General features: G+C 41.2%; 1 protein-coding gene across 1 annotated transcript in view; it reads left to right on the plus strand.

The window, feature by feature from the left end:
- ADGRA1 (adhesion G protein-coupled receptor A1) overlaps positions 1–26956 on the plus strand; it is an 816325-nt gene that overhangs the window by 394906 nt on the left and 394463 nt on the right. Inside the window, exons 11-12 of the mRNA XM_030202995.1 lie at positions 3418–3579; positions 20745–20963. Of these exons, the coding sequence (XP_030058855.1) occupies positions 3418–3579; positions 20745–20963 (381 nt within the window). The remainder of the gene's footprint in view (positions 1–3417; positions 3580–20744; positions 20964–26956) is intronic.

Consider the following 26956-nt stretch of genomic DNA (forward strand, 5'->3'; position numbering starts at 1 on the left):
TAAATGCATTTAAATCCAGCACTAAGCACAGTGTTTAAATATTGGAGAGAAAATTTGTAAGTGACTACAGTATTGATTTTAAAAATAGAAACAGTACTATAAGACCTTTCTTTTGCCATCAAGCAACCCAAAATTGTTTTTATTTTATTGCTTATGGAATGACTAAACACATATTTGTTTTGCTAACAAAGGTTCTGCTCTGTGCATCATGCTTTTGGCTGGTATGTTTTTGATAAAACGTAGAAGATAAATCTGAGGGGCATTTGCAAATGAGGAAATAGGAATTTACATATTTTCCTGGGTTTAAATTACTTAATCGTCATTCCATTAATGCTCATTGCTATTCCAAAGAAGAGAAAATCCATATTCAATCTGAGAGCTGTTAACCTGGCGAATTACCATATACAGGAAATGTAGAAATGCAGAAAATGAAGAAAGAGTAAAAATAAAGAAAGGGTCTAATCACTGAGATATTTTAGAGCAGAAATTTCAAGTTGTTAAGGTCTCTGGGCATTTCTTGCCCATAAACTCTGAGTGGCTTTCATCAGCAGCACAGACATTCTCACCATATTTCCCTTAGATCTATAATAACAAATATGTGTGTGTGGAAATTATGAATATTTATTTTGAGTGATTAATTGTAATTCAGCTGTGGTATGCACTACCAGGATGTCTTTAATGAATATGCATGAGAGATTTGCATCCAGTGGAGGTAGTAGACATGCAAACGTCTCTCATGCATACCTGGGAATTAATAGTAACGTACTCCGATAGTCTGCATTGCAAAGACTATTTTATTTCTTTACAACATAAAATAAATAAATAAATAAATATCAGTAATTATATTCCAAAAAGCATCTTCCTTTGTGAATATTGTTGCAGCATCAAAAGATATACTGTTGAATTTCCACAGCAGTCAGGTACTATTCTAACAAGTCTCACATATTCATTCAGTGAGAATAATAATGAAAAGATAACAAGAGATAAAACAGAGAGAGAGGAACATTTCCAAGGCTTCCCAATACCACTACGAGAGCAATTTTATAATAATGTGTCCAAGCTACTAAGGCACAAGGGGGTCCTTTTACTAAGGTGCGCTAAGAGATTTAGCACGTGCTAAATGATAAGATGCATGGGAACTTCTTCCTCCAGGGTAGCAGGAGTAACTAGCATCTGGGGTCTGTGGGGTCCAGAAACTGGGATATTGACCATGTAGGAAGGCATTTTCCTCCACGTTCCTTAGCCCTCTCTTGAAAGTGGATGCCCATCTTGATGCTTAGGGAAAACAGGTCATCCAAACTGGTGGGGATATTCCATCCCACCAGTTCAACCTTAATGTGCCCCGCCAAACCCTGCCAAGAGATGACCAACTGGGCTTCCTGATTCCATTTCAGTTCTCAAGCCAGGGTCCAGAATTAAATGGCATACTGACCCAGAGTTAGTGTCCCTTGTCGTAGGCGCAGGAGCTCGGAAGCTACCGAGGACAGATGCCCTGGCTCATCAAATACATGCAGGAAGCGCATGAGGAAGGCCACCAGATTGGACATAAGCGGGTTATTCTGCTCCCACAGGGGAGATGCCCAAGCCAGCGCTTGCCTAGAAAGGAGAGAGAGAGACGATAAAGGTGACCTTGACCCAATCAGATGGAAAGCTGGAGGGCTGTAGTTCAAATTTCATCAAGGACTGGGTAATAAATCCTCAGAATGCCTTGGGATTCCCATCAAAACATGGCGGTGCCAAGACTCGAGGATGAGGCGGAGGCGGCACTACTGGGATGGGCCCTGGAGGAGGTTCAGAACTGGGGTTCCTGCGGGGTTCGCAGCAAGTTGAATGCAGACCCCCTGAAGGGTTTCCATAAATGTCAAGGCTGAGTCCATTGTAGCTGGACCTCCTGAACGAGGTCCTGGAGGTGGCCCTTAGTCAGATCCAGAAAGTTGCTGGGGTTGAAGAGCCAATTGCTAAAACAGCTGCAAAGCAGCTGAGTTGCCCAAGCTCATGGCCGTTGCAATCTGTCACAACTCGGTAGGTGAGCCCTTGGGTGCAGCCAGGATACAGTCTGCCCAGTCCAAAGGCTAGGTGAGGCCAGGATTAGATGAGAGGATGGCCCTTAAAAGGGACCCTTGGGGGTATCTTGAAAGAGTCAGGATGGAGTCTGAAAAGAGTCCTTGAGAGCTGGCCTGACAGAGTCAAGGCCAGGAAAAAGCAGGAACAACAGAAAACATGAACTGGAACAGGCTGGATTGAAGACTGGAACATGGTTGGAGCAACACATCCTAAGCACCCCCAGGAGACCTGTTGGAAAGGCAGTGGCAGCGCGTCACTACCAGACAGGAAGTGATGACATCAGGCAGCACCTTCTTGCAGGGCTAGAAAGGAAGTGCAGGATTTCCAGAAAGCAAAAAATATTCTTCTTGACTGCTGGAGACCAAGGGAAACCAGTGAGGGGCATGACAGGCTGGCTCAATCGCTACCTGTGTACGTAACTGCCTAACATGCTCCTCCCATGTCTTCACCCCCCTTGAAGTTGCATGCTCTGGAATTTGGGTGCTCTGGAATTTGGGTGCACAACTTATAGAATACTGACTAAAGCAAGGAGGATTGATAACAGGAGATGGCATGAGCCTGCCTGGCCCATTATGTGGGCTGAAGCCAGTAGATGGAGCTTGTTGTCACACACATGCGCGCCAGATGGTCCCTGAGGATTGGGTTGAAAACCACTGGAATAGATAAATTATGAAGTCATTTTACTGTTTATGAAGTTTGACTGAGTTGTTTCTTCTTTTAAGTGAAATTAGCAATACATGAGAAGTGCAATTATTAAAGCCTTTACCCTTGAAATGGGTTATTTGAAACTTGTCCACCATGTGCATGGATACATTTCTGCATGTGTGTACTTTTATCCACAGTCTGCCAAGGTGCAGCTGGGTTTCGAGGGTTATGGTAGGAATTGCAACAATACATGAATCTTTGTATTTTCAAAACTACAGTTATTGTATTAGGGGTTCTTTTAATAAGGCATGCTAGCGTTTATAGCATGCATTAAAAATAAGCATGTGATAAATGCTAGAGATGCCCATATATTTCTATGGGCGTCCCTAACATTTAGTGCATGCTAAAAACGCTACCATACCTTTGTAAAAGACACCACTTAGTTAGAAAAAGTACCCATTGAAAAACTAGATGCAGGTCACTGTGCATACCTTTTCCTAATGCAATTTTCAAAGCAAAAAATACATGTGGACTTTTCTTTGAAAGCTGATGAAAACCCCATGCATATAAAAAAAACACACATAGACTTGCAGACATGTGGCATTTTGGAAATTGCCCTCTATATTGGTGTACTTGTATACGCTAGTAAATAAGTTTTTGTAAATCAATCGTAATGTATTTATGCAGAAATTATTCCTCTTTCTACAGCTTGGAGAGGCCATTGTTGAAATAGCCAGCAACATCATGTCTGCAGATGACCATGTCCTGTGGATGGCACAGAATGAAGCAAAAGCCTGTACCAGGATTGTACAGTGCATTGAGCGCAGCACAGCGCTACTGTTAGCCAGCGGTATACAGGCTTTAACAAAGGTAGTCACATTTTCAAGGTCTGTTCAGGAGGGAGAACATTTAGAAGGAATATTACTTTTCTTCTAAAGTATACTCTAGCAATTGTGCTCTATGTTTTTTTTTTGTCAAAGACAATTGGACACATGACAAAAGATATTGCACTTTAAAGAATACATTATTTTGCATTTGTGCTGAAGTAAAATGTTGCCTTTTTGTTTGTCTGTCTTTAGAAATGTACATGTGAAAAATCTTGCAAATTATGTGAAACTCTCTATAACGTACACTTTTGAAAGAGCTAGTTGGAGTCAAAGAATAAGTAAGATTTACTTTCAAATATTATTGAACAAATATAAGGAAATTTCAAGAGAAAACTAGCGCCGAGTTCCAAAACTCTAGACTTAAGGCCACAAAGTCTTAGCATTCGGCACCATAACTTGTTCATATGCTCATTTCACTCCCAATCAGCATACCCCTTTCCAAACCAGACCCCTCCATCAGCATAGCCCCTTCTTAACCAGGCTCCCTGTTTGTATGACCCCCCCCCTCCGAATTAGTCTCCCAATGATTAGCAGGTGTCCCCCTCCAGAGCCACTTCACCCCACACCATTCCAGCTGTTTTGACTCCTCTCACCCCACTAGGGCTTACCTGGAAGGTATCCTCATGGCCCAGGGTTTAGAGATGGAAGCAGAATGTCCTATGGAAGGTAACCTTGTAAGTATTGCCATAATGGGACAGACCGAAGGGAAGCCCAGTATCCTGTTTACAAGTACCTGACAAGATCCTAAAACAGTACAATACATTTTATGCTGCTTATCATAGAAATAAGCAGTGAATTTTCCATGTCCATTTTAATAATGGCTTATTGGCTTTTCTTTTAGGAAGCTAGCCAAACCTTTTTTAAACCCTGCTAAGCTAACTGCTTTTACTACATTCTCATTACACGTTGAATGAAGAAATATTTCTCCGATTCATTTTAAATTTATTACTTTGCAGCTTCATTGTGTTCCCCCTAGTCCTAGTATTTTTGGAAAGAGTAAACAAGCGATTCACATCTACCCGTTCCACTCCACTCATTATTTATAGACCTCTAACATATCTCCCCTCAGCCATCTTTTCTCCAAACTGAAGAGCCCTAGCTGCTTTAGCCTTTCCTCATAAGGAAGTTGTCCCATCCCCTTTATCATTTTCGTCACCCTTCTCTGTACCTTTTCTACACCTAGAGCTTGCTATGCAAGAGCCAGACAGGGTGGGCGCATGTCTTAATACTGAACCAAACCATCCAGTGATCGCTATATGCCATATGATCACCCACTATAACATCAGGAAAATTCTCTCGACTTGTAAGCACCATGTCCAATATGGCCCTCTCCTACAGGGGTTCCTTTACTAGTTTCTGGAACATCTCACCCTGTAAAGAATCCATGATCTCCCTACTTCTAGATAACACCACTGCAGGAATATCCCAATCAACATCCCATATGCTGAAATCACATATCAATAGTACTTCCTCTTTCATAGCAATATTGTGAATATCTTCAGTGAAATCTTTGTCTGGTTCTGCCTATGAAGTCTCACGAATGTAAATAGGTTTCCATTCTCCCTTTGTATGTTCTTGTTTTTAATTACGTATGTTTCTTTTCTACCACACCCTGGATAAGGCCGAGCTAGAAATAATACATTTCAATTTCCAGATTAGTCCATAGTGCCTCCTCCTGAACTATTAAGGATCAATCCTGCTCATGTCAGCTCCAATCTTAAAATGGCTGTTGTGACCTTCAGTAGCAGACTTGCGAGACTGCCACAGAAGCCATTTTGATGCAGGAGCTGGTGTGGGCAGGAGTGAGTGGGGATCATTCTTCCCCCCCCCCCCCCCCTCACTTGCAACCAACAACACGGTAGGCCTTCCTTAGGGTGGGTACAGGAGGGCGGCTCTTTCTGGGTGGTTAGAGGGAGAGAGTGGGTGCTTTTCAGGGGCTGGGGCTAGTTTTATTTTCAGTTTTGGTTTCGCCTGAAACCGAGCAGCCAGTTTCAGCCACAGATTTCGTTTTGGCTGAAACTGAAAATCCTGATTTCGGTCGGGCTGTAATCTGTGTCTAATACAGTTTCTTCTTCTTCTCCTCTGCTGCAGATCCTTGAGACCTCAAAAAACATTTCATCAGTCTATTATTTATTGTTACAGATGCTTCTCATCCTTCCTACCCTATCAGTTCCTCCACATGCTTCATGAGGGATTCATCCAGCAGACATGTTTATTACAGAACCATTCCCTTGCCTTGGATCATACTGTCTGTCTGGACTGAGGCAGAAGCTGTGACAGAGGCAACAGCTTTGTTGACACAAGATTTCCCAGCCATACTTCAGTTATTGGAGCTTTAGTACCCGTTGAAAAAAAATAGAAAATGATTTATCAAAGTCCCCACCTTTTCTTCAGCTGTGCTGTAAATAAAAGAAAAAAAAACACAGCTATCCTCTTTAATATGAAATCTAATACCGCTGGTCTGATTCCCTGTATGGTATGTAGTCCTGATTGCTTGCTCACCTATTATTGGGGTAAGCAGCAGTATATCTTATCCCTTCAAACTTAAAAAATATACATTCATAGTGTGAAATGTACATCGAAGGCCCCTGAAATATATGTTCTTGTTTGCTTTTAAAAGATCACTAAAATTTGATTTATTTACCTCCTTGATTTTATCTTCCAACCAATCCCAAACACTTCTATCTTATTCAATTGTGCTAATGTGAGGGAGAGTTGGGGTAGATAGGGGCAGAACTAACACCTCAGAAATGCTATGAGTTCAATAAGTATCATTAGCCTGCCACCCCTTTGAATTAGAGGTTTAAAAAAAAAAAGAGAGCCCTAAAATAAGTAAATAAGCTAATTAAAAATGTCCTTCTAGTAAAGCCACCAAAAAAGAATCCAACAACTATCCCAGCAATATAAAATAATGAGCGGGATAGAGTGGACAGATGTGAAGCGTTTGTTTACGCTTTCTAACAATAATAGAACCAGGGGACACAAGCTGCAATGTGGAGGAGTAGCCTAGTGGTTAGGGTGACAGACTTTGGTCCTGGGGAACTGAGTTCAATTCCCAGCACAGGCAGCTCTTTGTGACTCTGGGCAAGTCACTTAACCCTCCATAGTCTGCCATGAGTGGGAAAGTGTGGGGTACAAATGTAACAAAAAAAAAAAAATTAGAATGTGGCAGGTTTAAAACAAATCGGAGAAAGTTTTTCTTTACTCAGCGCGTAGTTAGACTGTGGAACTCATTGCCAGAGAAGGTAGTGACGGCAGCTGGCCTTGCTGAGTTTAAAGGGGGTCTGGAAAGATTTCTGAAGGAAAAGTCCATTGATCCATTGATCGTTATTAAATTTGGGTTTTTTGCCAGGTTCTTGGGGCCTGGATTGGCTGCTGTCGGAGACAGAGTGCTGGGCTTGATGGACCTTTGGTCTTTTCCCAGCGTGGCAGTGCTTATGTGCTTAAGAACCCCTTCCTCCTATTTTTTTAATAAAGAAATCAGGCAGAGCATTTGATGTTAAAAAAAAAATCAGAAAATTCCTCAGTTTGCATTGTTTTCCTCTTAGGATGGCAGATGTTTTTGCCTAATTTGCAAATGTCCCCTTAGAAAACTGTGATGGCTTCACATCCTGCATCATTTTTGGATTACAGCATCTATGGAAGAAGTTGTGACCTGGGATCACCTCTGCCCTATTAAGACCTATGAATAGTGTTAAATGTGGAAACATAGTGAAAGATCACAAGGGACATGGGTAGTGATCACAAGAAGCTTATTAACAAAGATTAAGAATCAGGTCAGCTGACTTTACGCTTCTTTTACAAAGCCGTGCTAGCGATTCCCGCACGGCAAATGAGAGGAAGCCCGTAGGAAATGAATGGGCTTCTCCTCATTTGCCGCACCGAGAATCGGTAGCGAGGCTTTGTAAAAGAGGCTCTTTTTTGTTGTTGTCCAGCAGGAACAGGAGGTACAAGATTTTTTAACATGAAAAGCAAAACAGAGCCAATGAAAAAATATCACAAAGTGAAAATAAATGAAAAAAAAAACATCTCTCTGTTTAGTAATGTGAATTAACAAGATCATGGTATAATGAACAGTGTATGACTACATGAGGCTGAGCTGAAAGGAGAAAATGAGAACAAATTCATTTTAAAATGGACTCTCAGTTACGTTTAATATCATTAGTTTTTCTACTGCCTTCCTAGTTTATAACTCCCCGAAATGATTGTATTCCTTTTAAATTAAGATTACATAACTGTTAGTGGAGGAGTAGTTAATGGTTAGTGCAGCAGACTTTGATCCTGATGAACTGGGTTTGAGTCCCGCTGTATCTCCCTATGACTTTGGTCAAATCTCTTAACCCTCCATTGCCACAGGAACAAAAAAACTTAGATTATGAGCACACTAGGAACAGTGAAAATATCTGCATATATGGGGTAAATTCTATAAATGGTGCAAAAAAAAAAAAAAAAAAACAGCTTAAAAGGTATTCTATAAACCACGGGTTTTTAGAATGCAAGCTTAAGAGAGTCATAAGAACATAAGAATAGCCATTACTGTGTCAGACCAATGGTCCATCTAACCCAATATCCTGTTTCCAACAGTGGCCAATCCAGGTCACAAGTGCCTGGCAGAAACTCAAATACAGCAACATTCTATGCTACCAGTCCCAGGGCAATCAGTTGCTTCCCCATGTCTGTCTCAATAGCAGATGATGGACTTTTCCTCCAGGAACTTGTCCAAACTTTTTTAACCCAGATATGTTAACCGTTGTTGTTACATCCTCCAGCAAAGAGTTCCAGAGTTTATCTATTCATTGAGTGAAAAAATATTTCCTCTTATTTGTTTCAAAAGTTTTTCCATGTAACTTCATTGAGTGTCCCCTGGTTGTTGTACCTTTTGAAATCAATTCACTTCTACTCATTCTACACTATTCAGGATTTTGTAGACCTCAATCATATCTCCCCTCAGCCATCTGTTTTCCAAGCTGAAGAGCCATAACCTCTTTAGCCTTTCCTCACATGAGAGGAGTTCCATCCCCTTTATCTAATTTTGCTATATCTTTTTTGAGATATGGCAACCAGAACTGAACACAGTACTCAAGGTGAGGTCACACCATGGAGCGATATAGAGGCATTATAGTATTCTCAGTTTTATTTGCCATCCCTTTCCTAATAATTCCTAGCATCCTGTTTGCTTTTTTGGCCACCGTCACACACTGGGCAAAAGATTTCAGAGTATTGTCTACAAGAACACCTAGATCTTTTTCTTGGGTGCTGACCCCCAAGGTGGACTCTAGCATCAGATGACTATGATTTGGATTGTTCTCTCCATTGTACATCACTTTGCATTTGTCCACATTAAATGTTATCTGCCTTTTAGATTCCCAGTCTTCCAATTTCCTAAGGTCTTCCTGCAATTTTTCACAGTCCATATGTGTTTTAACAACTTTGAATAGTTTTGTGTCATCTGCAAATTTAATCACCTCTCTTGTTGTTCTGATTTCCATATCATTTATAAATAAGTTAAATAACACTGGTCCCAGTACAGGTCCCTGTGGCACTCCACTATTCACCCTCCTTCGTTGAGAGAAATGGCCATTTAACCCTACCCACTGTTTTCTGTCCAATAACCAATCCCTAATCCACAACAGAACATTGCCTCCTATCCCATGACAATTTAATTTTCTTTGAAGTTTCTTATGAGGATCTTTGTCAAAAGCTTTCTGAAAATCTAGATACACTACATCAACTGGCTTACCTTTATCCACATGTTTATTCACACCTTCAAAGAAATGAAGCAAATTGGTGAGGCAAGACTTCCCTTGGCTGAACCCATGGGACTCTGTCCCATTAAACCACGTTTGTCCATGTTCCATAATTTTATTCTTTATAAAAGTTTCCACTATTTTGCCCAGTACTGAAGTCAATCTTACTGATCTGTAATTTCTTGGATCACCCTGGAACTCTCTTTAAAAACCGGCGCTACATTGGCTACCCTCCAATCTTCAGGTACTACAGATGATTTTAACAATAGTTACAGATTAATATCAGTAGATCAGTAATTTCATGTTTGAGTTCTTTCAGTATGCTTGAATGCATGCTATCCAGTCCAGGTGATTTGCTACTTTATAGATTTGGTTAAGTACATCGTCCAGGTTCACTGAGATTTCTTTTAGTTCTGCCACATCATCACACTTGAAAAGCAAAGAATTCATTCAGTCTCTCCGCTATGGCCTTGTCCTTCCAGAGTGCCCCTTTTGCTCCTTCACCAACAAAAATGTGGTACATATGTCCACTCCTAAATTCACACATGGAGCACCATTATTCTGTAATTATGCACATATCTTGAAGCCATGCCCCCAGTTCGTTCTAAAACACTTATGACCCTCCCATTTCAACTCCCCCATTTTTGGAACATGCATAAATTTTTGATGCAGATCCCACACTTAACTAGTGCATGCTGGTCACAATTACATCTAATTAGTATCAATAGTTGTTTGTTCAAAAGCCAATTAGTGGAACTAATTGACTTGTTATTCAATTAAATTGCACACCCAAGTTGGGAATAAGCCTAAATTTTCGTGTGCAATGTATGGGAACCTATACAGAATCAGGAAGATAATGTGTACAGTGCTGTGTACATCTAGTAGTGCCATAGAAATGATTAGTAGTAGTGTTGGACTGCAGAGCAGACAGTAGGCAAACCAGATTAAGCAAGTATTCAAAAGGGCCCTCAAACTTATTCATTGTCAGCACTTTCCACATTCACTTTTGTTATGAATTTTCTCCCTTCTTCCATTCTCTCACTTCCCACCCTTCTTGTAGGGTCCCCAAATTGCCTGGCACTTTCTGCATTGCACTTTATTATTCTGTAGTTTGAAGCTAAGTATCAAGATACACACACACACACAAAAGGCTGAGCATATGTCTATAGTACATGTTAGCAAACATTTATTAGTCACACTGGAAAATGAGACATAATATATAATTTGCATCTATCAGAAGGCATCTGTTGTTGAATCACTGGTTAGTGTGTCTCACTGTCTAATACATCTAATATATATGTGATAGCAAGACGCATACAGGGTGAGGGTTTCTGTGGTGTATAAGGATTTTGTAGCACTGCTACTTTCCTGGTTGATGCTACCATAATTTCAAAAGTGTAATGAGACAATTGGGCAGCACAAGAGACTCATGTGTAATTACGACAGCTTTTTTTTTCTTTTTTTTAAACCTGTTTGTGTGCTCTCTTTCCTGCAGTTTGGATGCCAAAAATCTGCTATTGGGCTACCCATTACAGGACTAGCTACATATCAGTTAACCTCATTTATTACCCTGTTTCAATGACAGATGGTGTGCAAAACCATATAATTAGTAGCATTCTAATGACTATCTATACATGCACTTATTTCAGCAGTGAATCAGAAGTACAAAAAATGGACTGCAGGTTCTCCAAGGACCCTTGTTATTGGTGACCCGTGAAACTTCAGGACCTTGGGCATAATTTGCCTGTTCTTTTATGATCAATACAATGAGTGTGTAGATTACTGATCATGATTTCCAGAGCACAGATCAGTTCCTGAATCTGCCATGAGAAGAGTGAGTGATACATAGACTGTGGAAGCTGCATCTTAAAGACGCTAAAAGGCACTGCAACATGCCCCTACCCCTCTGAACAAAATTCATTGTGGCCCATGGGAGCAAATCAGTTGTTCTCAGACTAATCATTTGTCCCCTCGCCTGACATGTACATTTTAATAAACGTGCCTTCAGTTAAACCCAGTCCCCTCAACTAGGTCTGATGCTATCCTCATTTTTAAGTTTCACTTACCAGGTTCCCCTCCCTCCCCCCCAAAAGAACCCCAAATCCACTACATCTCACCCCATTAGTGTTGGTTTTGAAAAGGACAGGAACAGTCTACACTTATTCCTGCCCTGCCAGTGTTATCTTTCAAAATAGCGGCTTCCAACTCCAGCATCTTATTTTTTCCTAGGTCCAGGGCTTTTTTTGAGGGGGTACTTGGAGGTACTGAGTACCGGCACCCTTTCCATTGTCTGCTAAAATTGACCCATGGACCCCAAGTTTTAATGAAAGAGCTCAGGCTCTACACACCAATTCTGCCTTGTCATAGATTCTGTGACTGGTTGCAGGGGGCCTGGCTATTGTGGGGTGGGTCCATCAGTGATTACCCCACCCCTGAAGGGTGGCCTGGCATTTGCGTACCGGCACCTTTTTCGCTAGTAAAAACGCACTGTCTAGGTCAATGGCTTGCGGTAAGGTCTCAGACCCAAAATGGACACGCAGCAATTTTCATTTTGCCGCTTGTCCATTTTTGGCAAAAATTTTAAAAAGGCATTTTTTGTAGGTGCACTAAAAAAACACACATCTACACTACCGCAGGCCATTTTTCAACGCACCTTAGTAAAAAAGGACCCCTTGGAAAGTAAGTAGGAGGAGGGAAAGATGTGGCATCACTGAACATGGGGAATTGATTTACCCTAGAAAAATATAGTCCACATTTCCTATTGTCCTCTTACTGATTATATCTGAATTGCATTCCTTTGATTCCCTCACCCTAGGTGTGTAAGGAGTTGATTAATATACAAGATCAAGCCCAACTTGGGACCCTTGATATATAGTGGCTTCAAGCCACAGTATAACTCTAGATAAGTTGATGATATGGAGGGACATCATAGAAAGAAAGTCCAACTCAGAATATGGACATCCACATCAGTACGTCACAAATGGACGTCTATCTCACATGTATTTTAGAATAGGATACAGGCTGTTCTAAAATACATGTGAGAAGGATGTCTATGTGCTGTAAACGTCCAGCGTGAACATTCATTTTACAATCTGAAATGTCCAAATTATTAACAAGGAAAAGAAAGGGATACGGACAACTGTGTAGCAGCATAGGAACATCCATCTTTTAAAATGGCCACACAGACATCCATGCAGAGCAAAGGGATAGCCTTATGGTTAGAGCAATGGACTGAGAACCAAGGGACTCATTTCAAATTCCTTTCCAGCTCTCTTTCTATATATACATATTTGAAAATTGCGAGTCCTTCAAGAACAGAAAATACCTACTGTACCTGAATGTACTCCACTTTGATAGCCTTCAGGCTTGCAAGTGTCATATATTCAAGTGCAATAGTTAGGTAAAGTACTTATTCTTTTGTTCCTGGAGGACACACAATTAAAATAAATAAATAAAATAAGCTGTTGTGGGAATTTGAACCTGGGTCCCTTGGCTCCCAGGCTACCACACTAACTATTAGGCTGCTCCTCAGACCTGCATGCTGTTCTTTTAGGAATGTCCATAGTACCTGAAGCTGTCACAGAGCCTGGTATCCCTTGCCAGTTTCACATTCAGGGGAGAGGAAGGGGAACAGCGATCACTGGGGGATTAAGGAGGTGTTGTACCTTAATCCCTTCAGTGGACAGCTGCTCAATCAGAATACCTTTCTGTAACCTAGATATGCTAGTTAAATAACGTTGCAAGCTATGCTTGAATTACTTATTTATTAGAGTCAAATAATTTGGGGAGGAAAAGACCTCAGGTACTCGGCATTCTATCACAGATTTTAACCATGGAATAGCCAAGTGAGCTTCTTCACTGGTCTAAAAAACCTCCCTCCGATAATTTTTTCTTTATTTTTTCTTGGTTGTTTTATTTTTTAATTAGAAATTTTTCTTTCCTATTTCTTAAAAATCTGCTAACTCTGAATCCGTGATGATTAGACTAACAATGAGAGAACACTTATCTTTGCTCAGTGGCTGTTTGGCGGTTATCTCAACAGAGAGCCTTCGTTTCACCAATGCTTCTTCGGGAGACTAACCAGCCATACATGTGTTCTTCAATGCAGAATTTTCTGCTTAGCGACTTTCTTGTTGTTTCAACCTGGATATGCCAAGTTCCAAGCCTAAATCCGGAGCTCCATCTTTTTAGACATGTATGTTCTCCTCCTGTGACTGGAGTTGGATTCCACATTTTGGCCCATCACTAATTCCACAAAAAAGCCCAGCCAATGTCCCCTTGCCAAATGAATGTACTGCAGTGTTAGATGTCTATAGCCTGGCTTTATATAATTGCGATTTGGATATCTATGCAATATGAACAGCTAAATGCCAGTTTTCAGATGTCCAAGATAAGAATAGAGCTTCTAAAATAACCACCATAGTTTGTATAATCTCTACAGCCTCTATTTTTTACATCTGAGTTACCTAAGAAGCAAAATATAATGTAATATATTCTGCATATGTTTATCTAGGTAATCAGCTGAGCCGAATTACACAGCTTCACATGCTCTCATGTCTAGCTCCTTCTGAGGTGCAATTTATAAAATAACCACCTACAGGTCCACATATATCTCCTTTCCCCACTTTCTCTGCTTCTTCATTGCTCTTCAATGGCTCCGTAGGAAAATTATAGTTTTTCCGTCAAGAACATATATATATATATATGTATACAAAAAACCCATAATTTTCCTTGGCAGTCCCACTTTCACTGTAAAAGTAAAGGTGGTGCTATATTTGTACAAGCTACTGCTTAATTTTTAAATGTCAGGCTCCTTGGGTCATTTTTGTTGTCACTGCTCCTGGAAGATGATGACATTCTCTTTCAGAGCAATTATTTTTCTTTCTTTCTTTTTTTAATTCAAGCTGCAGATATCTACCCCAAGACATTTTTGCTCTACCTTATGATTTTCTGTATGTGAATTACTGCAGTTTGTGCATCTTGTAAATAAATAATGCCTATAGACTTTCTTATGCAACCTTTCGGAATACTCAGGGACTTCTATTTAGATTTCAGTCAGCCAGTAATTAAGAACAGGGAATTGACTCTCTTAAAACTTTAATTTAATTTAACCAGGCATTTATATACTACTTTATCCAGTTACCTGGTACAAGGCAGTTTACAAACAACAAATGTTGTATTCTTTAACAAAGGAGGATTACAATAGGTCTTAATCTTGATATCAAATGCTTTATCCTGATTGAAAATCCTGGGTTCCGACTTTTACTCTTCCAGACATTGTTTCAATAGCCTTTACTTAGACACATTAGATTAAGATTTGCAACAGAGATTTGTCAGTGGACTATTAATCTGCTGCCTAAGTGATATATTATTAAAGAATAAGAGATGACAGCGACACAGAATGACCATGAAATACAGATGAAAACAAGATGAATAGGATATAAACACACTTATTTACAAAGACTCTACATTAACATAAAACAAACTGACATTATCTGGAGCATCTATTTCCACCTATCATCATTACTGTAAGCGGAGCATGCTTTTACATCAGGATCTACTCACAAAAGGCTTGCTTCACCAAAATTCTTTTTTTCTTTTTGCCCACTTGAAAGTGAAAATAGAATAAAACTGAATAGCAAGGGCTGTGAAAGCAGATAGTGTGGAAATGTTCATCAAATAAAAATATTCATCACAGCCCAAATAAAGCTATTCAGAGTATACAAAGAGGACACATCCTTTCACCAAGCTGCAGCGGGGACCATTTTTCCTATGCACCAGGGCCCTTTTTCCTGCAGTGGGTAAAAAGCCTCTAAGGGGCCCTTATACAAAGTGGCGGTAAGACCAACGCAGGCTTACTGCAGGCTAACCTGGAACTACCGCGGCCCAATCCGGCCGCCGGTGGTAGTTCTATCTTGAGCATGCACCATTTCCAGCACAACAGAAAAATTGTATTTTAAATTTGTAGTACGGCACTATCCTAGCTGTAAAAGGGTATCACCACATGCTTCTCAGTTACCACTGGGCTACCAAAAGAGCCCTTACCGCCACCTCAATGTGTAAATGCTCTCCCTCCTTCCACATGGTCATGCGGTAAGAATAATCTTACCACATGGCCATTTTTTAGGGACTTTTTACCCACTGCAGGAAAAAGGGCCCTGGTGCATGGGAGCAACAGCCCTTGCCGTTACCGCAGGGCCCTTTTTTCCCACAGCTTAATATAAGGACCCCTAAAAAATGGCCATGAGGTAAGATTACTCTTACCACATGGCCATGCAATGGGAAGCCCTTACCGCCACCCATTGAGGTGGCGGTAATGGCTCCCGCGGTAACCTGGCAGTAACCGGGCAACATGCAGCACTGTCCAATTACCGCCGTGTTAGCACAGCTGTAAAATTTTTTCATTGTGCTGGAAATGACATGCGCTTGAGGCGGAAAAATCATTGGAGGCCACGTTGGACTGGTGGTATTTCCGGGTGCTGTGCAGCAAGCCCCTTTGCCACGTGGCAACCCTTTAGTAAAAGGGCCCCCATATGAGCTACTCACAAAACCTATTTATCCAAATGTAAGGGACTAAACTCTATAAATGGCAACCAAATTTGAATACCAAAAAAAATAAGCACTAAGAACTATTCTATAAACAGTGCTCAAATTTGGGCAATATTTACAGAATAGAGCTTAGTACATAGATTTCTTTTATTCCTAACACTTTGTGTAAATTCTAGGAACACCCCCAGACCTACCCATGCCCCTCCCATGGCTATGTCCCCTTTTTAGATCCCATCTTTATAGAATAGATGTGCATACAAATTCAAATTTGGTGCCAATTAGCACCAATAATTGATTGTTAGCACCTAATTATTGGCACTAATTGGCTCATCCAATTAAATTCTGTGCACAAATTGGGCATGTGCATTCTAAAACACATATGAGCAGGAAAAGTGGTGTTTTTTTTTTTAATATACAGGGATAGTGGGATAGCTGAGCTACTTGTTTCTGCAGCCCTTCTGAAGGAAAATCCCCTGGTTTCTCTCAGCTTTTTAGCAGTCTATTCACACACACAGGCAGAAGCCCCTGAACTGTGCTCGCTGTTTTTTTATTTTTATTTTTTTAAGACTGCAAGTCTCAGAACTAGCGTGAATACTGTTTTTCAGAGGTAGAGAAATAGTTAGATAAAAAGTGACCTAGTGGTGAGAGTACTGGTCTTGACATCCAGAGGTGGCTGATTCAAATCCCACTGCTGCTCCTCTTGATTTTGGGCAAGTCACTTAACCCTCCATTGCCTCAGGCACAAACTTAGGTCTTCTTTTACAAAGCCACACTAGTGATTCCCATGCTGCAAAAGAGAGGACGTCCATAGGAATTGAATGGGCTTCCTCTCATTTGCCGCACCGAGAATCAGTAGTACGGTTTTGTAAAAGAAGCCCTTAGATTGTGAGTCCTCTAGGGACAGGGAAATACCCAGTGTACCTGAATGTAGCTGACCTTGAGTTACTAATGAAAAAGGTGTGAGCAAAATCCAAATCAATAAAATAGATAAATAAAACTTTTCCCCCTTTTCCAAGCCATCCTCCGTAGAAAGGAACTAGTGTGAATGGTACGGGGGCTGTTCCTCCCCCCCCCCCCCATTGGCTGTGCCTGCAACAGCTGTCTCTCCCCCCCCCCCCCCCCCAACTGTGAGAGATTGTGCCCTAAACGGCTGAAGTGAGACAGAAAAAATGCCAGGGGTTGTCTGTGTAAGATCAAACAGCAGCCGAGCAGCTTTTCTCTGCAGCCACTTCAAAAGGAAATCCCATTTTCCAACTCATCTCTGAAGGCAAAGCTCTGCTGCTTTGTTCCTCCCCCTCCCTCCCTCCCTCCCTCCCCTCCTGTTTTTGAGACCTCTGTGTGATCTCAAATTAGGCTTCCAGATTTCACACACTGTGCAGCCCATTGTATACCTGTGAGCTGCATGGCACCAAGAGCTAGATGCACTAAAGTTAATGAGCCAGCAACGTGGGTTTTAAACTGGTTCTAGCCAGTTTAACGTGCAAGTAGTAAACAGGGACATGCACAAAAGGGCATTTTCCTGTCACGGTAGCAGCTAATGAAAACGGAATGCAAATGATCGAAAGGCTATTATAATGAGCTGCACTACCAATGCAAGGCTATTATAATGAGATGCACTACCGTTTTCCAATCCCCTTACCGTGGAAAACCTAACAGGAAGTCTACACCTCTCGTTTGGGGCAAAGGAAAGAATTGGAAGAAAAAAAATGTTGTCAGGGACGCCCTTTTTGGATGTCCTTCACTCAACCCCCCCCAACCCCCCCCCCCCCACTACCCTCTAAAAAGAGCTAAATGTGCTGTGATTGGCTGAGAGAGACCTAGGGGCGGAAGATGGACGGGTGTCGAAGACGTGGACGATGGACGTCCTCAACTGCGCTCTCCTGTTAGGATCATGGAAGGGAGAAACCCAAGCCGCATCGGAGCCTTCCTGCAGCAAGCCATGGAGGGGTGAGCAGCGCGGTGTCTTCCTTTCCCGGGTGGCACAGGGAGGCGCAGGGACGGCCACAGGCAAAGCGGAAAAGGCAGACGTCATCAGGGACATCCTTTTTTGATGTATTTGGCATGCTCAGAGCAGCCAGCATAACGCTTGGCTGCTCTGCGCATGCTCGACCGGCCGACTGGCTTCCGAGGGAATAGAGAATGCAAGTGAGCTACAACGAGCAGCTCATTTGCATTCCATTTCCTTGATGCTTGGCTGTTCCCTACCGATTCGCTATGGAATCGATAAGGGAAGGGCTCTTCCGAAGACCTTAGTGCATTTACCCCCTAGTGAAAGGACTCCTATAAGTTGAGTGAAAAATATTTTCTCCTATTTGTTTTCCCAAGTGCTACTGTGTAACTTCATGGAGTATCCCCTAGTCTTTGTACTTTTGAAAGAGTTAATCAATTTGTGTTTACCCGTTCCACGCCATTCAGGATTTTATAGATGTCTATTGTATCTCCCCACAACAGTCTCTTCTCCAAGCTGAAGTGCCCTAACTCTTTAGCCTTTCCTAATATGAGAGCTGTTCCATCCCTTTTTATCATTTTGGTTGCCATTTTGATTTCCCTTTTCTGTATCTTTTCTAGTTCCACTATATCTTTTTTTGAGATGTGGCAACCAGAATTGCAGACAGTACTAAAATCTAGATAAACTACATCAAACACCAGATACACATCAATTGGCTCACCTTTATTCACATGTGAGACAGTTAGGGCCTTATTCTATAAAGGTTATGCTCCTAAATTTACAATTCTAAAATTTATGCTCCAAAATTACGAGCATACTCTATGCTCCAAAATACAATATTCTTGTAATTTAGAGTATAAATTGAGAAGTGTAAATTTGAGCATACATTTTAGGAGCATAAATTTAAGAGCATAATCTTTATAGAATAAGGTAGTGTAATGCTGACTACTGCAAGTTGAATCTGATCTAGATATTCAATGCTAGGTCAAATTTGGACACCAGCATTGAATATCAATGGAATCAGAGGCACCCAGAAATAATACTATTAATACTTATACTAATATATACTGTATATACTTTGACAAGTTCAAAGCAGATAATAAAATTCAAGAATCCAGTAATAGACAAAGAATTATGCAAAATACAATCAACTTAAAACACTTAGATGCTCTGAGAACAAAAGCATCTTGCAAATGGCCATTTTTTAAAACAAAAAGTTGGACATTTTTCTGGTTTGAAAATAGCTGTGTTTGCTACTGTATTTTTGGATGTTTTTCCTAAAACATCCAAAATCGGACTTAGACTTCATATCGAAAATGCATTTTCCAGCAGTTAAAGGTGTTAGATATAAGCTAATTTCTAGGTTCTCTTTTCATTTTATTGCAGCTAAATTTTTGAATTATCTTCCTAGAGACCTTGCATATGCTTGTAGTCATTTACAGTTTTGGAACGCCTTAAACCTGGCTGTATCAGAAGTATTTAGGGAAAGGGAATTTGACTTGATATATCATCTTTCTGTGATTACAATCAAAGCAGTTTACATATTATATACAGCTAGTTACTTTGTACCTGGGGCAATGTAGGGTTAAGTGACTTGCCCAGTGTAACACTGAGCTGCAGTGGGAATCAAACCCAATTCCCCTGCTTCTCAAGCCACTGAACTAACCACTAGGCTACTCCTCCACTCATTACATTATTTATCATACTGTAAGACTAAAGGCTCCTTTTGGTAAGCTGCGGTAAGTACTAACACGTGCTTACTGCAGCATAAAATGCCTTACTATGGAGCACACTCAGGCGTCTCGTACTAATTTTGTGACTGGCGTGCACTTCCCATGTGCTAAAAGTAGATTTTTTTGTGTGTGTGTGCTGGGGACAGGTTGAGGAGTTGAGAATAGGGTTGTTCTGTACTAATTGGTTAGTGCAGCTACATTGCTGCGTGCTAACCGATTAGCATGTGATTGATGTGTGATCCCTTACCACCTACAAAATAGGTGATGGAAGTGGCTCATGCGCTAATGGCCATGTGCTAATGGGAAAATTAGTACATTGTCATTATTTAAAAAAAAAAAAAAAGAAAAGCGACCATTTTACCCATACAGAAAAAAATGGCCTCAGCACATGGGAATGACCTCATAAGGAGCCCGACAGTAGCTCTGGGTCTCCCATGCGCCCTTTTCTAGCACTAGAAGATACCTTTTCATTTTGTAATGCTGAGGGGTGTGCCCAGTGGTAATTGGGCAGTGCCGATTACCACCGGGTTACCGCAGGAGCCCTCATTGCCTCCTAAATAGGAGGTGGTAAGGACTCTGGCAGTTATTGGCCATGCGGCAGTTTTTTTAATTACTGCTCGACCATGTACTGGCCCTTACAAAAAAGGCCTTTTTACTAGTGATGGTAACAGTTGGCCTCGGCATGCGGCAATCCCATGCACCAATGTCACCATGAGCCACCTGTTACCGTTGTTTGGTAAAAGGGCTCCTAAATGCAGTAGAATCTATTAGAATATGTTCCCATAAGAAACGGAGCTGGAAATCTCCTGGTACTTTTTCCTTGGGCAGTTTTGCACACCTTCACTTTTAAATTGGTAGACAGTCCATAGGTAAAAGGTACCTGCAGTTGTGAGGTCAATATAGAAATTACCCCTTCTATCTCTCTATAGAATAGATTGTACAAGCAAAACATGTACAACAGACATGTACTGTTCTGAATTATGAGAACAACCTTCTAGTTGTAAACAATGACCTAGCAGGATTGATTTGATTTCCTTTGCAGCTGTCCGGTCTATCTTACACTGATATACTAAATTATGGACAGCCCTGTTGTGTGCACACATCCTGCATCTTGTATGTTGTTGAGTCTCTATCAAGTACTTTAATGCAGTACCTGTTTCTACTTTGATAGGTGTCCCTTAATATTGCTCTGGACGCCTTCATCATCAGATCAGATAACTTCATGGGAATGACATGCATTGCGTTCCAGAAAATTGCGACAAATTCAGACAAACCAATCATCCATAATGCTGAAGACTGGAAGGCAGACCATCATCGTGCTGATCTACATTTGAGTTTGAAATGCAGTGCAAGCAACCTCAGTCTGACTTTAGCAGATCTATCCACTAAGGTAAGGGGCAAAAAAAAAAGAAGATATTTACATAAGTTATGTATGGTTTTCTTTTGATTTAGAAACAGATTCATTTGTTATTATTAGTAAAAGGTTGACGTGATTATAATGAAGTAAGGTCCCTACTAAAGGTTTGCTCTGTATAAACAGAAATGACAGAACGAGTTCAGTAAAAAGACATTTCAGGTTCTCTGATGTTAATTTCTGGAGAACGGTCTTTAAATGAAATAAAACAATGTTTATATAATGTTTATTACACATAAAATATTGAAGGTTTAAGAGCACACAGCAATTGTGCAACATTTTCAGATTTATTTACACCCTTATTCTGTGCCTATAGAAAAACACATTATAGAGGAAAGCAGATAGTTTGTAAACTGGTATTCAGATGTTTAAAGGTAAAGTTGTTAATTTCAATTACACCACTGAATAAATCAATGTGAGGAAAATTGATACTTGATACCTATAAAAAGAGTTCTGCCTACTTGCAGAGGTGAAGGAAAATGTCGGTAAAGGTCATTTTATTGTTTTCACAGATTTACTTATAGTGTGGCAGTATTGATCCTTACAAAAATCAAAGATGTACAAGATCCCAGCAGTGAAACTGTAAAAAAAAAGTGACTTTATTAAGACTAGCTATTCATAAACAGCCCTATTTTAAACAACTTGTAAAAGTGGGAATTAAGATGTGCAGGTCAATATTTTAGAACAGAATTTACCAATGTAGAGCCTGTTCTAAAATACAGGAGACATGGATGTTTATACACTAGGTACATGTAGCATAAACATCCGTTTTAGAAAAATACATGTATAAGAAATCGACAGGTTTGAAGCCGGCACATAACTGGTTATCCATTCAACTTTGGAAACATAACCCATTATTATCCCAATGCTGTCACAGAGACCGGTTGCCATTGCCAGGTGGGAGAACCACTGGGGGATTAAGGGGGCAACCCCCACCCCCCAATCCATCCAGAGGAATGGTGCTCAGTAACAGCTGCTTCCCAAATCCTAAATGTGCTTGGTAGCAGGTGTTAACTCTCAATATTGATCTTTTAGGACATAGACATTTAGTCCTCTTCTGAAATGGGGAATAAATGTCTATGAACTTGCAGTTTGGAATAGCAAAGAGGCGCTGAGTGTCTAGCAGCCACAAAAGAAAAAACAGAAAGCAGACACTGGAGGTCCAAACAGTCCTTTATTCATACAGACCCGACATGGCCACGTTTCGCCAATTAAGGCTGCATCAGGGGTAGTAATATAAAACGGCTAGCCAAGGACATAAAAAGGCTTAGCCTGGATAGCACAACTGATCATCCAAGATGACTTCAGCAGTGGTTCCTTCACAGAAGTGGAGCAGCAGCTTCAATCCTCTGTATGGGCCATCAGGTGTGCTATCTGGGCTAAGCCTTTTTATGCCCCTGGCTAGCTGTTTTATATTACTACCCCTGATGCAGCCTTAATCTGCAAAACGTTGCCACGTTGGATCTGTATGAATAAAGGAACTGCTTGGACCTCGAGTGTCTGCTTTCTATGAACTTGCAGTGCCCTTGACCCTCCCAAAACATACTCCCTTTCATTTACATACACTTGGGAGTAATACATGCATATCCCCTCTTTGTAAAAATGGGAACTTAGATGTTTATGCAAGATAAATGTTTAAGTGCCGGTTTATGCACATATCAAACGTGAATAGCACTTGTAAAATGAGGGCCAAAGCACTGGTTAATCTGTGTAATATACCCAGTCAACTAAAATGATATTGTTGATACCCAGAAACAGCATTGGCGGGCTTTCTAAGACGATGGCAAATATTACAATGTGAAGAACCTAGTAACATTTGTTTCCTAGTACAATCCTTAAAATCTGGCAAGAAATGGAATTTTGCATTTGATTAAGCAAATGTTGTGGGACATGTTTTCCTGTCATTGAGCAGTCGTATTTAATGGACTTTTTGTTTTGGAAAAGCTTTTCTGATATTTTCTGGGTAATTGCATACTAAAGCACTTCCCTCAAATTCTATATATTGTGCCTTAATTTCCAAGTGGACACTGAAGCATTTTCTACAACAATGCGCTAACTTAATTAGTTAACTAGCTAATCAGAGCTGTTAATTGGATGTTAAGCAATTATCATCTCTAACTGTCATTAATTAAGAGTTATACACACAACTTGCTAAGTCTATTCTGTAACATGATGCGTGTAAATTCTAAGTCACATAGTTGAAAAGGGGGCATGGTTATGGGCGTGGAATGGGCGGGTCATGGGTGTTTTGAAAATCTATGTGCATTATTATAGAATATACCCGCTCTGTGCCTAATTTAGGGGTCTGGATTTATGCCAAGTAAAGCATGGCCTAAATGGACGTGACCAAATTTGGTCACGTGGAGATGCGCTCGGCATATTCTATATACCACAAAGAAATCTAAGCCGATTCTATAAAATGTAAGCGTACTTTAGGGAATACAGTGGCATTCCTAGGGGGGCTGACACCTGGGGCGCATCGCCGATGCACCACGCCCCCCGGGTGCAGCGCCCCCCATGGATGCAGCGCGACACACCCTCCCGGCGAAAGGACACCCCCGTGAAAGAACCCCCCCGCCCGGGTGCACGCCGCTGGGGGGTGCGGCGCGCGCCTGTCCGTCGTTCATTCCATGCTCCCTCTGCCCTGGAACAGGAAGTAACCTGTTCCGGGGTAGAGGGAGCATGGAACGAACAACGGACAGGCGCGCGCCGCACCCCCCCAGCGGCATGCACCCGTGGCAGACCGCCCCCACCGCCCCCCCCCCCCCCAGGAACGCCACTGCATAAATGGCAGTATTCTAGTCATTTACAAGCCTTTTATATAGCAGAAAAGTACACACCATGTTTAGATGATATGTACATTGCTGGTGGGCATGCACATAGGCAGAATTTGGGTGTAGCATGTAAATTATAGAATACTACAACTACATTTTTGCATGAAAAGTAAAAGCAATTTGGAGGTTTTTGACCAATGATGAGCTGTGGTTCTGTGGAGTATTTCTTATCAGTGAAAGTTTGATGAGTACCGCAGGCTTTTTTTAGGTCTTTTTCTCTATTATATACATACGTATTGAATGAATTTGAGAGGGGTGTGTTTAGCACTTGGTGATACAATCTACACTCTGAATATTTTGAAGTTAATATCTAGACACGGACATTTACACCAGTTATAGGGCTGGTGTAAGAAATGGTACTTTAACTGTAAGCATGTTTCTGCTGCTGGTACTACTATTCTATAAAAAAGTAAACAACTGTTTTTTTCTTTAAAGAACAGACGTGAAATAGGCACCTGCTTAAGGGCCCCTTTCACCAAGCTGCGGTAAAAGGGGGCCGGCGCTGGTTTTGGTGCATGTTTTACACGTGCACCGAGGCCCCCTTTTACTGCAGCTGGTAAAAGGGAAGTCTCGCTCTCCTACAGGAAATGGCAATGCTGCAAGTAAAGCACTTGCCACATGGCTATTTCAGGAGAGCCCTTACCGCTACCCATTAAGGGGGTGGTATGGGCTCCCGCTTTAACCTGGCAGTAACCGGGCAGCGTGCAGCACTGCCCGATTACTGCCGGGTACACTCCGGCGCTACAAAAATAAATACATTTTTGTAGTACAGGAAATGACGGCATGCTAGGGGTGGGAAGGTACTGCCAGGCTGCTGCGGTAGCCTGGCGGTACTTCCTGTATAGCGAGTGGTAAGCCCGTATTGGGCTTACGGCCGCTTAGTAAAGGGAGCCTTAAGTGTCCTGTTATAAAGTTTTCCTCCAGATGATGGAATCTTTAAAATAAGATTTTCAGCATCATGCATTCTAGTAACAGAAATAAGAAAATGGAACAAAGGTCCCTCTAGCCCACTTTTAGAGAAGGCATGGATTACACTAAGACAAACAACTGTGGGAGAAATGAAAAGCATTCAAAACTCACCTAAAAATGATGCACATAAATTACATTTAACCCTCATAAAAACTCCATATGTCACCTCAGATATAGAAACAGTGTTTTCATGCTCAATCAAGAATCTCTCCAGGTGCAAAGGATCAGGAAAAAATGTAGGGGCCCTTTACTAATGCGCAGTAGGCCTAACGCAGGCTTACTGGGTGCTTTAACGGCACTACCGCGGGATGCGCAGAGGCGTCCCACAGCAGTTTTCTGTTTAGCGTGAGCTAATCCCACACTGGAAGTATTTTCTATTTTCCAGTGCGGGAGGCATGGCCATGGGCGGAGAGTAGGTGTGTCTATGCTAATCAGGTAATGCGGGCACATTACCATCTCTACCTGATTAGTGCAGGAGTAGCGTGGGAGCCGTCACTACCTTTTAAATAGGTGGCAGTAAAGCCTTCCACAGTAATGGCCACGTGGCAGTGGGGAAATTAGCATGTGGCCATTACATGCCACCATGCTAAAAGTGGCCGCAGCTTACAGAAAACCCATGCGCTGACACCAGTGCCAGTCAATTTTTAGCACAGTTTGGTAAAAGGACCCCATGCTGCCTACTGGCAATGTAATTAGACATTCTTAAGGGAAAACAATCCACCAGCAGCAGCAGCAACTCAAGATTTAAATTGCAGAAAAGTCTTCCGATGCAGCTGTGCGGCTCTTGTAACATCTGGAAATATCTGAAATTTTAATCTCAAAACACAACATTCTTAATTTCAAGGTAAGACTTCAATATTAGCATTTTATCAGACTCAGACAAAAAAGATATTCAAAAGGTAGCCCCTGTAGAAATATCTCGTGAGTCCTCTAAAAATTATGTTAAATTTATGCTATCTTGAGGCATCAAAGCATCTTTTTTTTTTGCCAGCAGGAACCTATTTTTTTTAAGGGAGCATAATAATAATTTGCTACTTGAATACTATCTGCATTAGTATGAAAATAGTTTCCTTAAGATATTTTGTAAACAAAATCTCAACAGACAAAAGACGTGCGAATCGAAAATTCAATATGTGTAAAATTTCTCTCTGTCTGTTCTCAAATGCCTCCATTTGCATATGCATAGTTAGGCAATCCTTAATAAAAAGAGGCAGATACAGCATGAACAGATGTAATACGAGAATCAAAAGCAGACACATATTTATCCAAAGCAGTCAAATTTGAGTATACATTATTAAATTTGAAACAACCTTCTGCATGAAATTACATAACAGAGAGAACATAAGGGAGCTTTCGGCACTTAAGACTGAGGGCTGATCAGCTGAGGCACATACTGTCAATGGAAGTGGGGGTGGGTGGTAGAGGAATGGATAGAATGGAGGGTATGTACATAAGTACATAAGTAATGCCACACTGGGAAAAGACCAAGGGTCCATTAAGCCCAGCATCCTGTCCACGACAGCGGCCAATCCAGGCCAAAGGCACCTGGCAAGCTTCCCAAACGTACAAACATTCTATACATGTTATTCCCGTAATTGTGGACTTTTCCCAAGTCCATTTAGTAGCGGTTTATGGACTTGTCCTTTAGGAAACCGTCCAACCCTTTTTTAAACTCTGCCAAGCTAACCACCTTCACCACGTTCTCTGACAACGAATTCCAGAGTTGAATTACGCGTTGGGTGAAGAAAACTTTTCTCAGATTTGTTTTAAATTTACTACACTGTAGTTTCATCGCAAGCCCCCTAGTCCTAGTATTTTTGGAAAGCATGAACAGACGCTTCACATCCACCTGTTCCACTCCACTCATTATTTTATATACCTCTATCATGTCTCCCCTCAGCCGTCTCTTCTCCAAGCTGAAAAGCCCTAGCCTCCTTAGTCTTTCTTCATAGGGAAGTCGTCCCATCCCCGCTATCATTTTAGTCGCCCTTCGCTGCACCTTTTCCAATTCCACTATATCTTTCTTGAGATGCGGCGACCAGAATTGAATACAATACTCAAGGTGCGGTCGCACCATGGAGCGATATAACGGCATTATAACATCCTCAGACCTGTTTTCCATACCTTTCCTAATAATACCCAACATTCTATTCGCTTTCCGAGCCG

This window comes from Microcaecilia unicolor, chromosome 5 (genome assembly GCF_901765095.1).
Source record: "Microcaecilia unicolor chromosome 5, aMicUni1.1, whole genome shotgun sequence".
Lineage (NCBI taxonomy): Eukaryota > Metazoa > Chordata > Amphibia > Gymnophiona > Siphonopidae > Microcaecilia > Microcaecilia unicolor.